Source organism: Dermacentor silvarum, chromosome 4 (assembly GCF_013339745.2).
Source record: "Dermacentor silvarum isolate Dsil-2018 chromosome 4, BIME_Dsil_1.4, whole genome shotgun sequence".
In the NCBI taxonomy this organism is placed as follows: domain Eukaryota; kingdom Metazoa; phylum Arthropoda; class Arachnida; order Ixodida; family Ixodidae; genus Dermacentor; species Dermacentor silvarum.
In genome coordinates this window covers 114552856-114565482 of record NC_051157.2, presented here as the reverse complement: position 1 = coordinate 114565482, position 12627 = coordinate 114552856, and the positions used below count along the sequence as shown (strand labels likewise).

Below are 12627 nucleotides of genomic sequence, written 5' to 3'. Positions count from 1 at the left end.
GGGTGATCATTGATCGAGACCTCAACTGGAGTCCCCATGTGACCTACCTGAAGAAGCGCCTAATGGCCATTTCACACGTTTTCAAGTTTCTTGGAGGGAAAACGTGGGGAGCGTCAGTACACGCAATGTTACAACTATACAGGGCACTGTTTCTCGGATATCTGAGATACAGCTTACCTGTACTGAGCAATACCTGCAGAAGCAACATCCGCACAATCGAAAGTGCTCAGGCACAGGCACTAAGGGTTTGTCTTGGATTGCCACGATGCACATCGACAACGGAAACAATTGCAATAGCTCAAGATTACCCAGTGACAACTCATATGACATTGGAAGTGCTCAGAGCACACATCAGGCACATTGCCCGCTCCCCTTTCTATCACCTCGCCACTCTGCCGAATGACCGACCCAATGCCTCCTTTTGCCAGGCGATATCGGCGTACCATGACTGCCTCCCTCGAGATTATACGCCTGCCGAGAGACTGCTATCACCTCCTTGGTGTTTGGCTCGTCCGCAAGTTCGACTCTCGGTACCAGGGATTCGAACGAAAGCAGGACTCTCGTCCCCAGCTCTCAAGCAGCTATCTCTCCTCATGCTGCACGAGACATACAAGGACCATTTTCACATTTACACTGATGGCTCGACAACTCTTGACGGATCTACAGGGGCTGTAATCTTCCCCGCAAAAGCTGTGACCCTTCAGTTTCAAACTTCTCACCAGACAACGTCGACTGCGGCGGAGCTTGCTGCACTTCGCTGCGCACTTAACATAATTCACGAAGACTTACCACGAAGATGGAGCATATTTACAGATTCAAAGGCCGCCCTGCATTGTCTGCTATCCGCTCTACGTCGTGGACAACAAGACCAACTTGTGCTGGAAATAAGGCACCTTTGTCACCAACTGGCAGAAAAAGGACATGACATCACTTTTCAGTGGCTCCCAGGCCACTGCGGCATCATGGGCAACGAACAGACCGATGAAGCTGCGAGGAGGGCTCACGAAAATGCTGTGAAGGAACCCATCCCGCTATCAAGAGCCGATGCAGTAACAAAGCTTCGCATAATCGCGCGTGATTCCACACGAGCCATGTGGAACACACCTGGTTTCCAACATACTCGACTGCACCGCCTCGACCCATCCCTCCGACTACGCATTCCATCTGGACTTCCTCGAATCGAGACAACTGCTCTCTGCCGACTGTGGCTTGGAGTATCCTTTACGAATGCTTTTGCTTGTCGCATCGGAATGGCCGACAGTGCTGCCTGTGATACTTGCGGCAGCGAGGAAACACTCCAACATATCATGTGTCATTGTCCCCGCTACAGCTCCCAGAGACAGTCGCTCGTAACGGAGTTGGCACGCCTCGACGACCGGCCGCTTTCTGAGCAGACGATTTTAGAATGCCGACTGATACGGTCTTCACAGCAGAAGGCGACGAGGGCGCTACTGAAGTTCCTCCGGTCAAGCGACCTGTTTGAACGACTGTGACGCTCCTGAGTTCCTTTGTGTGTGTGTGTATGTGTTTTCTTTTTTTCTTTTCTTTATCTCCCTCTCTAGGTGTGTGCATTTTTCTTTATCTTTCTGTCTCCCCTTACCCCTTCCCCAGTGTAGGGTAGCAAACTGGATATTTACCTTCCGGTTAACCTGCCTGCCTTTCGCATCTCATTTATCTCTCTCTCTCTCTCTACACCACAGGAAAAGAATAATTTTCTAACGCTTCCAGAAACTTCAACGCTTTTCAAAGGAGTCTAATATTTATGCTTAGTTCCTGAATGCTCGTATCGATGCACATGCGATTTACAACAAGAAGGCTGGCCAGTGAAAGAACTTCCTATGAATCGCATAATTGTCGCATTAAAAATTAATTGTCGCCTCTTCACTACCTGGATGATAAGAAACAGAAAAACAGATGCTACCGAAAACAAATGCTAATTGTTACAGCTACAGAACCGACGAAAGGTTAATCGTAGGAAACCTAACAAGAAGCTTAAAATATTAAATAGTTATATACGGAAGCCGCAAAGATAAGGATGACAGTCGATTGCCGGCGGTATAAAAACCAACATCTCAGCTACCATCCGACCCAAGCCCCGCACACGCTGATAACCGGGCAATGTTTCGCTCAAGTCCCCTGATTGACCCAAATGAATTGCATCAGGCGCCTCTTATCCGTCCATTTCATCCAGCTGTTTTATTGCGATAGCTAATTATATTGGGACTCCAGGCGCATTCCTGCCGTCGCCGTGAGGTTCCGTATAAAGTCCAAGTGCGATAACATCGTCGCGCGCCGTATGCTGTATGTCGAAGGTGTATGACGAAGGTCAATTCGCTCGTCGCTGCTGCTGCGCTTCCTCACTAGCATTTTGACAACGAGTTTCCGCGGTCATCGAGTGAGATATGTGTTCATGTTTGCTTGGGCGCAGGTGACATATTCTTGTTAATATAATTAGTAAGCCTATGTTTACAAGTTTATAGGGCCGATAAAACTACTATCCTTACTTCATATAAATGTATACTAATTTGCTATCGCAATCGATGCTTCGCCTTTCAGGCGTAACTGAGACTTTTTTGTTCTATACTGGTTCTTCTCGACTGCAATAACTTCCCACTCGTCAAGGGTCGAATGAAAGCCGCGGTCCGAGTAATGCGCAAGCAGACAACTGCTGAAGAAGACTAACATTTATTGAGGTAAAAGGGAAGGGGTTTAGGAGCTAGATGGGTGGGGTCCCAAGTCCAGGGCTCCACTGCCTTCTGCCGCCAGCCGGACGTGGCCCAGAAGCGCTAGTTGCACTTCCGGGTCTGAGCTAGCGAGGAGTGCCTCCCATTGCTCCGGAGAGCTTTCTAGTCTATACCTATCCTGTAAAGAATTTAGTTTCTCTGGCCCTTTACTACATCCCCATGAGACGTGGTAGAGGGTCGGTGGCGAGTCGCGACACCACGGACAATCGTGCCCGTACAAAGTAGGAAAAATTTTGTGCAGTCGCAATAAATTTGGATAGACCCCCGTTTGAATTCTACGGAGGTCCACTGCGTCTTCCACTTCAAGAGATTTGTGGGGGACGCCATACTTTTGCCGTGCGCCTCGCTGATGAGCAAGAATCTCGCGCGGATCCAACCGAGCAGGATCACTGTCTTCCTCCCCGCGAAGGCCATCCAGTGTCGTGTGGGGTGGTTGTAATTGGGCTGCTGAGACAACACATTCCTGTTATGCACTTCTCGTTTTAAATGTAGTCATATACGAACGGGCCGACAGGCAGACGCCGGTGACGGTCCCCGATGAAATTTCATATATACAGCTTACCTCTTGTAGAAAGGAAAAATAAATTACCTATTATCGCGTACCTCCCCCCCCCCCTCCACCCACTTCCCTTCGCAATGCAGAGGAGAAAAACTAATTTCGTACAACTTGGGAAAACTGTGCTCGTCGTTTTAAACGTAGTGACGAACTGACGGGCAAGCGGTTTCCATTGACTGCTCACAGTAAGGTTCCATATACACCCTATCTCCCACAATTATGTTTTAATTAGACAGGGCAATCATTGCACTCTCCACCACCACAAATAGGATAAAGGAGAAAACCTAATTTAGCAGTACAGGGGAAGTTTATTCAAGCAAGTATACGGTAAAAGAGAGTGTTACCGCTATTCTTCTTTCTGGGGTTTTACGTGCCAAAACCAGTTCTGATTATGAGGCACGCCGTAGTGGAGGGCTCCGGATTAATTTTGACCACCTGGGGTTCTTAAACGTGCACTACAACGCAAGCACACGGTAAATTTGTCAGCCTGATTATTCCTCTTTGCGAAAACCAATACAAGAGGGGAAACGCTGACAATATTGCATCCGCTGGAGTGATGCAACAACACACTAGATGATGGCGCTTACTTGTTCTCTCATTTCTTCTGCACTGCATGCACTGCACGGCGGTTGCGAGAGTGTCTGTTTACGTCATATAATGCGACGCGATTTTCTTGTTAGCCTTCACCAAGCGCAGCACTGATTCAATCGCAGCAGCCTTATCCGCGTTGTTCAAACAAACGGGATGAAGTAAGCTATTGCGCATGAGACAAAGTTCGCACGGCGCCCCGTGATGGATGCACTTACGAGAATATCGTCGTCTCACTCGCGCATGCGCACTTCTTGCTGTGTCGTTGTCGATAAGCCTTCGTGAGTAACTTAGAAAGGGATGCGAGTTGCGACACTGCGCACATTGCAAACGCTATCGTTATTCCGACAAAAAGAAAGAAAACCCCCGCATGGCGGTATTTCAGAGCTTTGTCCATCTGCGAAGCGATCTTCAGAAGCACTGCGGTGACCACGCTCGCGGATGCAATCACTCACGAGCCGAGAGAGGAACCCGTGGCATTTCCTCGCGAGGCGCTTTAAGCGAGGCGACTGCGCCAATTCCGCGCAGTCCAGCGAAAGCTGCGGGTTACGTCCTCAAATCAGGATTCGCGAGAACCAGATGATATAGGCTTGTCTATCGACCCCCGCTAATCCCTCCGGTGCTCCACTCTTGATGAACGGAAGGACCCCGGAGGATTAACGACCGCGCGACAGGCAAGCGAGCCTTTCTTCATTCTCTGAGCCCTCCATGGAGCCGGCTCTCGTTCCTGACTGGCAGACACGACCGGTAACTATTCGCCGCACTGCACCGAATTAGGCGAGAGCGAGTGTGTGTACGTACAAGCTCCCGCGAGAGAGAGAGTGGGGCAGCTGGCTGGCCAATGCGATGCAATCATATCGCTCCTGCGAGCAACTACGTCGTTGCGCGTTCTCTCCCGTCACCGTCTCACACGCCGCCGGACGATACGGATGCCCCTGGCAATCAGCGTAGACACCGCCGGTCGCGCGATGGCCTCCCCCCCATTCACTTCCACCCACCCCTTCTAACTTCCGCTGCCTTACTTCCGCTCTCGTTCTACCCCCCTCCTCCTCCTCCTGTGCTCGACTGGCCAAGCGTCGTCGTCTTCTCCGTGGAGACAGCACCAACATACACGCCCGATCGCATCAGGGAAAATGGTTGTTTCCGGACGACGAAGACGCGACGAATAACACGAAGGAGGAGGCTAGGCCTGCGGCGGCCCCCATGCTGTATCTATAGATGTTTGCGTAATCGCGCAAATAAGCGCGGCGCGGGTCGCGTTTCGGTCGACCAGCCGTTATTCATCGAAGGCCGACGGGTCGCCGGGAGAGAAAGTCGCGCCGGCGATATTGCCGGCCGTGGCGTTCGCAATGAACCTCAACGTGTCATTTATACTGTCTAGATTGCAACTATTGCTGCATATGAGCCCAGAGGTCTTATCCTCGATCGATCGCTTTCGAGGACATAATTTTCCGAGAGGGTCGTTTGTCACGAGCCAGCTGACGCGGGTGTGATGAAAGGAGTGACACGACCGTTTTAAGTGCGAAGCACTTTAGGGGCCCGGGCTGTCGGCGTCTGTCGCGTGATCACGCTCAAAAACAAGTGCTCAAAACAGGGTCAAAACAAGTGCAGAATTGATCAAAACGGGTGCAAAATAACCTAGCATGATTCATAATAATTTAAAATACAGGAATAATCAAGCATTAAGCGCATTAATTAACAGAAATTCGTTAAAATCGCTTCTATCATCAGCAATTAAGGCTACGGCTCCATGTGCGTGGCGGTTTCCCACCAGTTGTGCCTTAGCTTAGGTGTCAAAACGGATGATGGATTGCTAAACAGAAGATAAACACAGGATAAAACAAGTTAAACACAAGGAAAACACAAGAGAAACACCGGCGAATCACTGCTCCGCACTTCCCCAGCTTTCCCGTTGAGTGGAACTGCATTACCGCCGAGTTTACCATTGCATTATGCGCCGTTTTATTATTATTATTATTATTATTATTATTATTATTATTATTATTATTATTATTATTATTATTATTATTATTATTATTATTATTATTGGCACTATTCCACGTCGCATATTTGTTGAGTGCATTCACGGGATGTTGATGCCTACACCGAGAAGCCACGCTTAATATTTAGAGAAAAGTATAAAGTATTTCTAAAAGCGATCTATAGAGGAAGTTCAATGCCAGATGATGTCCGTTCCTAACGACTTTATTTCATTGGCACGCGCCTTCTAGCTCCCGTATTTCTCATCACGACGATGATTCGTCGGCGCATGCGCTCTTACGAAGCAATTCTTTCGTGCCAGAAACTCAGTGGATCCGGAGTCACTTTGGTCATATTATACTGCTCGTGCGCTCACATCGGATATAGTATTTCAAACAACGGAATCGTTTTGGCCTCCATGCGTAATACGTATTACCTGTACGCCATCAACTAAGACAGGAACAACCGCGACGCTGCTCGGTTTTTTTCACCCATAACGCGTTAAGAGAGTATTTGTGTTGTATTACTGTCTTCGTCGAAAAGAAAAAAAAAACTCAGTGGGAATTATCGTCATGAAGATTACATATAACACGAGCAGCGCAGTATTAAAGATGATCGTAATACATTTACGTTAAGCCAGAACTTTATATCGTAGTCGCAAGCTAAAACGGAGCGAATGTACAAGCACAATATTCCGTATGAAAATCCGCCGGAACGCAACTTATCTAGTCGCGTTAATTAAAATTGGCAGTTCCGCCTGAAAGGTGAAGCACTGATTGCGATAACAAGGTTTAGCGTTGCGACAGAACTTATCGGACGGTGTTCCTAACTATGCGCGGGTCTAACTAACGCGGACGCCACATACGCAGGTGCAACAAAATTTCTGGCACCCTTAAAAGCTTTAACACGACGTGCAGGGCCTGTAATGACATCGCACAGGCGCCACTGCGCAGCGCACAAAGAGCCGCGCCAGTAACATTACATCACTTTCAAGTTTGAGCGCTGTTATTGTTTTGCACTTTTAATATAAAATAGTCCGAGAAGCTTTAAGCTAAAAGGCGTGCGCTGCGAATGTTACGTTTCGTGCCATTTGCTTGCGGCCTGCCATTGTCGAAATTCTGAGGAATAATTTAGTCACGCACGTAAGACCTGGTGTGAGCAACTTCAGTGAATGAATAGTGTACCAATATAACCCGCATATACGGCGTGGGTAAGCATATAGCATACGTATACCTAAATATAAACGGATCCTCACGGCGACGACGACGGTGAAAATTCGCTCGAAGTGTCCCTATATAATTGAGCTCGCAATAAAAACTTCCGTTCGTTGTGATTCTAATTTTATTCTTAATCAGTCATGGCGCCACTCCAATTAAGGAGAGTTTAAGCGCACCTTGACAATAGACCAATGTCAGTTGAAACGATTTTCACATATCGTCGACAGAAGACATCGCAGCTGAAGGCGACGAAAGGACTGCTTAGATTTTTTAAAGAAACGGGCTTGGACAAGCGGCTGACAGTGATGTCACGCACCACGAAAGAATGACGATGTGTGAGCTGTGCTATGTGCTCTCTCTCTCTCTCTCTCTCCTCCCCATCTTTCATTCTCCCCCATCCTGCTCCCAAGTGTAGGGTAGCAAACCGGTTGTGCTAAACTGGTTAATCTCCCTGCCTTTCCTTCTCCACTTTTTCCTTCCTGCCAATTAAGGAGAGCGAACAAAATGGATTCGCGAATATAATAAGTAGAATATAATCGTTTTATCATTCGAGGGCAAATATAGACATCCGTTCTCATCCGACTGCTAGCAATCCTCTTGACATTGTGCCATACAATGTGCCTGATCCTGTTGTGTCATGGCTATGCAGGGCGTGACATATCCGGCGTGCCACGGTATCTGGAGACATTGGGCGCCGCCCCTGGAGAGGAGTCGTCTGGCAACGCTAGCCTTCTGCGGTGAGCACGAGGAAGGCTGAGCGTTTTTTTTTTTTGCAATTTTTTCTAACTTTGTTTTCTTTTTCTTTTAGTTTCTTTCTTTTATTTTCATTCATTATTTTATTTGCCAATGCACTCGAAATTCTGCAGTAAACATAAACGAGAGACAGTGGGAAGGGCGAGAGCACGCTTTGGCGGAGCTAAAAGTGTTTTCTTTGGAAGTTTGCGTCGGAACAAAAAATAACAGTAGTAACTATGCGACACAGAAACTAATGACAATATATGTTCATATTACATTGATTGATTGATTGATTGATTGATTGATTGATTGATTGATTGATTGATTGATTCATTCATTCATTCATTCATTCATTCATTCATTCATTCATTCATCTTGCTCAAAGATATACCTGGGAAATGATAGATGCATATGAAAAACACCTAATTTGCTTAAATGTCCACATAACTGTTCTACCCTTCTGATGTATCAGAGCCTAGGCCGAGAGAAGTAATGTATTCACGAAACAAAAAAGGCAGAGAGAAAGAGCTCATGTTCTGGAGGAGAGATATAGTTTATAAGAAAGGCAGAGAGGTCGGCCTGAGCTAGCATGCTCTGGCCTGCTGTACTCTGCGCAGGAGAAAAAAGAAAAGTCGACAGAAAAGGGCGATGAAAGATGGTTATGAGGGCATGAAGAAGAGATACAAATATACAACAACACAGTGGTTTCCTCAAAGCCTTGAGTCTAGTCCAGCGATCTTCAAATAGTCCAGAGCAGGCGTCGTAGTCGTTGTTGCTTCTGTGCGGTCGCACATTGCGGACAAAATGTTAGTTTCAGACAATTTTTGCCTGCCAATCCCTGCTAGCGCCGGTCAGCGTCTTCCATTGTGTGTATAGGAATGATAACGTGGAGATGACCGGATTTAGCTAGGCTTTAATTACACCAGACGAAGCCGGGTTAGAGCTTGAAATATCCTCTACACTTGCTTATTTCCTTTTTTTCATGCAAAAGCGCTGCGAAGCCTGTCTTCTTAATTAAAATTTTACCTTCGCAATTTTACCTTCTCCTCTCTGCAGGCTCGTACGCCGGTGCCGTCGTCGGTATGCCCCTTTCGGGCATCCTCACCGACTACGTAGGATGGCAAGCCTGCTTCTATTTCTACGGTCAGTATCCGCCCTGGCAACGGTGTGGATAGTCGGCACGTATGGGATGCGTTACTTCTGCACGCTTTTGGTATACTTTAAAGCGAAGCTTGGTTTGCCTACTTTCCCGGAGTTTGACGTGTCTTGGGTCTCGCCGAGTAAATTGAACCGATCACGGCTGCATTTTAATCTAAACTGGGCCGATCACGGAAGCAGTGCAATCATAGGCATCGATGAGCCTAACCTGATAGGACTATCCCATTACAATCACTCATGTGTAGCAAGTGGGTCTAGCTCTTCTGCCTCTTTCTCGGGGTTTGGTCTGGCTGTTTCACCGAGTGGATGTAGCGGGGGCTCTGCAACGCGTCTGCGGTGCAAAGAGGGAAAGCACGCAAAAAAAATGAAAAACAGGTGTGATGTAGGCATGGAGGAGTTTTGAGAAGAAGCACTTGCGCAGTGGTGCTGGTTTATACGTCACGAATTGAGTTCGTGTAGTTCATTGCAACACTAAAGGACATTGACGAACGTCTCAATTGGGGGCTGCAATTGATGACGTCTTTGCAAGAGGTGAAACGTGTCAAACGTTAAGCGCTACGTACTTCTCAGTACATACACCCCCGTTACTTGCCATTCTAAATAAACCACTAAACCAACAGTGTCTCGGTACGGAAAGCGCGATTTGCGTGGCAAAGGTGGAGGGGGGGGGGGGGGGGGGCGGAGTTAGTTCTCTCTGTACGTTCAATATACTGCCAGCGGGAAGCCTCGGGTGGGATCAGGGCGCACTCTATGGATACGCCAGTGAACTGCGCGTGTACTTTAAATTACGTGATACACAATACGGTGCAATGTGATGATTCGGTATATTCACAATTGGGCCATATTTAGGTCGCAGTTATAACGCAGCCATCGGGTACCCTAAATTAAAAGTTACTAAACTCTTCGGAAATACGCTCCATACGGTTGAAGCTTCATTGAATGTAACCACCTAGCTGTCTCTATTGTTGAACTTTTCGCGTAGTGTATGGTGTTCAATTTTCTTTTTTATTACTATTTGAGTAACCTGTGTTATATATGCTGGTGTAGCAAAGCGTCTGCTCCACAGTCATGCGGAACCGGTAAGCCACTGTTCGCACCGAGCATGCATTAGCCCTTCACTAAGAGTGCCGGTAAAAGGACGGGGTGGGTATATAAGAGGACGTGGGTGTGGGGCTTCGCGTAGCGTACTTTTCTTTTTTTTTTTTTTTTTTGCACTTGTGTGAAAGAAAATCAAGTCGTGCAGTTGTCTCACACTGCACCACTGAAACGTACGATTACGTCCAACACTTTCTGAGATAGCACAAAAAAAGCAGAAAAATCATCTTCATCACTATCATCATCATCATCAAGGTCATAATCGGCCTGCTTCATTTCCACTGCAGAATTAATCTGTCTTGCACTAGCGTGCTCCGTCGTGTGACTGCCGATTTCCTAATTTCCTCAAACAATTACCCCAGTGTTCGGCCGCCTACAGCACAGTTCCTCTGCTTTGGCACCCATTGTGTAACTTTCATAGACCACCGGTGTTATCCTCTGCGCATCGCATTACCATTCTAGCTTTGTTTCTTCGTATTAATCTCAAAGAGGGCATCAACTACACCCACTCGGTCTCTAATCCATACTGCCATCTTCCCGTGTCTTAGCCCTACGCCTATCATTTTCCGTTCCATCGATCGCTGACAGGTACTTAAAGCCTTTTCAAGCTTCTTCAATATCCTTCAAGTTCCTGTCCCATACGTTAGTTGCTCGTAGAGTGCAGTGGTTGGCATTGGATTGGTGGAGGCATCGAAATGGCGTAAGCATGTCCCGTAATTACGTGTGCGAGCACTCTGTCCGTGGGCACAAGGTCGCGCCCTGCTCGCGTAATGCGTGGCACAAACTCTTCGCTCGCACACGCGTGGCTGTTGAATGGCGTAGTAATATATACGCGCCTCGAATTTCGCAGGCGTGTTCGGCGCCATATGGTACGTCTTCTGGCTGTGGCTCTCGTTCGAGAAGCCCAGCAGGCATCCGACCATCACCCAGGCGGAGCTCATCTACATCGAGAACAGCCTTGGGCAGGTCACTCAGACGGCACCCACGGTGAGTATTCCGTTTTTCCATGGCAAATCACTTCTGCGGAAGCCCGAAGGTGTATCAATGTACACGAAAGTGAAAAATTGCCATCCACCCGAACTATAGCACGAAGCCACGAAGGAATCCCGTATGGGTTTCTCAGAAAGAAACCTCGCAGGTGAACAAAAATTTGGCCTGCTCCGGGATTCCAACCCGGGGCCAACGTACGCGAGCCTGAGTGGTGCACGTAAGTCTATGTCTGCATGTGCTGGTGCTGGCTATCCTACTAGCGCACGGATCTTGCGCTAGTCTGGGTGTAGCTGGACTCGTCTCATGTCGGTGACGAGTCCAGCTACGTATAGCCGGTACACGGGCTGACGCAGTGGCAGAAAACAAAACCACAACCTTCGAGATTTTGCAGATCATTCTTTGCGCTCACCCGTCTCGGAGGCTATGAATAAAATCAATTAAGTGTCTGTACTTGTGGAAGCGGTGAGTTGTCACTATGTTTATGTGTTAGGTTCCCCAGCCGCTATGCTCACTGACTGCAAACAAAACAAAAAAAGGAACTATGTTTAGGTTTGCACGTCCCTGTTCAATGCGCGGGGACGGAATAATCCGCGTCGCCATTGTTTACCAGCGCTGATGCAGTTTTGCTACTTCTGTTCAACAAGAGTCTGGATAACTGTGCTGTCAGCAATATAAGTGGCTGTATCGGAAGGCGGTTTTGTTGGAATGTAAAATGCGCCCGATATACTGACTACAGTGGCAGTGCTTATCTACATTCGTATTCACGAGAGAACTCGTACGCTAGACTGTCAGCAAAGACACGGGACTTCCAAACGTAACAGGGAGCCAGTCATTAGCCAAGGTCTCTAAGGTTATAAGAACTTATTTTTCGAATTTGGCCCCTGATTCCTTTCTTACAATGCATGTAAAACAAGCTAAAGCACAGACGGAAGTGCGGGTGTGGTGGAGATCAAACTTTGTGACCATGTTTTGCTCCTCCGTTTCACGCGTCAAGAACATCGACATTAAGACCACACAACCTACCTTAAAAACATTCTATCACACACAAACCCGCCTTCACACAATTAATCAATCAGTTAGTCAATTAATCAATCAAACAAGCGCTAATTTCATTGATGGCACACCTGAGAACCACTTTTTGTATTTTAGTATTCTCACAACAGCAAACTCGTCCGTTGGACTTGCCGGCGCAAGAAATTTTTTTCTCTTTCACGCCCTCCGAATGCCACGCTACGTAGGAGCACCTAGCATGCGCAATTCTCCCATGCAACAGGCGCTTCTACAACGGCGCCTGTGAAAATCGTACAGGAGAAAATCCCGTCATTTTCATCGAAAGGCTTATACCAGCGTTTTATATCCATTACCCGCGATATGCATGTTACACGACTCACTCGCGCGACTTAACGAAGTTCCTTCTTCGCACACAGACAAAGCAAAAAAAAGAAGGTGAAAAGAACAACATTGAGATATACATAGAAGGAGAGCCCATCAAGGCGCCTTCACGCGTGGTTGCAGGAGCGCGACAAGGGAGGATGAAGAGTACGCGCTTTCGTGGAGGAGAGGA

At 47.5% G+C, this 12627-nt stretch overlaps 1 protein-coding gene across 5 annotated transcripts in view; it reads left to right on the top strand.

Annotated features, from left to right (window-relative positions):
* The window catches only part of LOC119450539 (vesicular glutamate transporter 1), a 223390-nt gene that overhangs the window by 158441 nt on the left and 52322 nt on the right, over positions 1 to 12627 (top strand). For 2 of the 5 annotated variants that reach the window (XM_049665943.1, XM_037714034.2), the window contains exons 6-8: positions 7735 to 7822; positions 8877 to 8963; positions 10924 to 11060. The exons of 1 other annotated variant lie outside the window; for it this stretch is intronic. In XM_049665943.1, coding sequence (XP_049521900.1) covers positions 7735 to 7822; positions 8877 to 8963; positions 10924 to 11060 — 312 coding nt within the window. The remainder of the gene's footprint in view (positions 1 to 7734; positions 7823 to 8876; positions 8964 to 10923; positions 11061 to 12627) is intronic. 2 more of the 5 variants (XM_049665940.1, XM_049665941.1) reach the window with 2 other exon arrangements.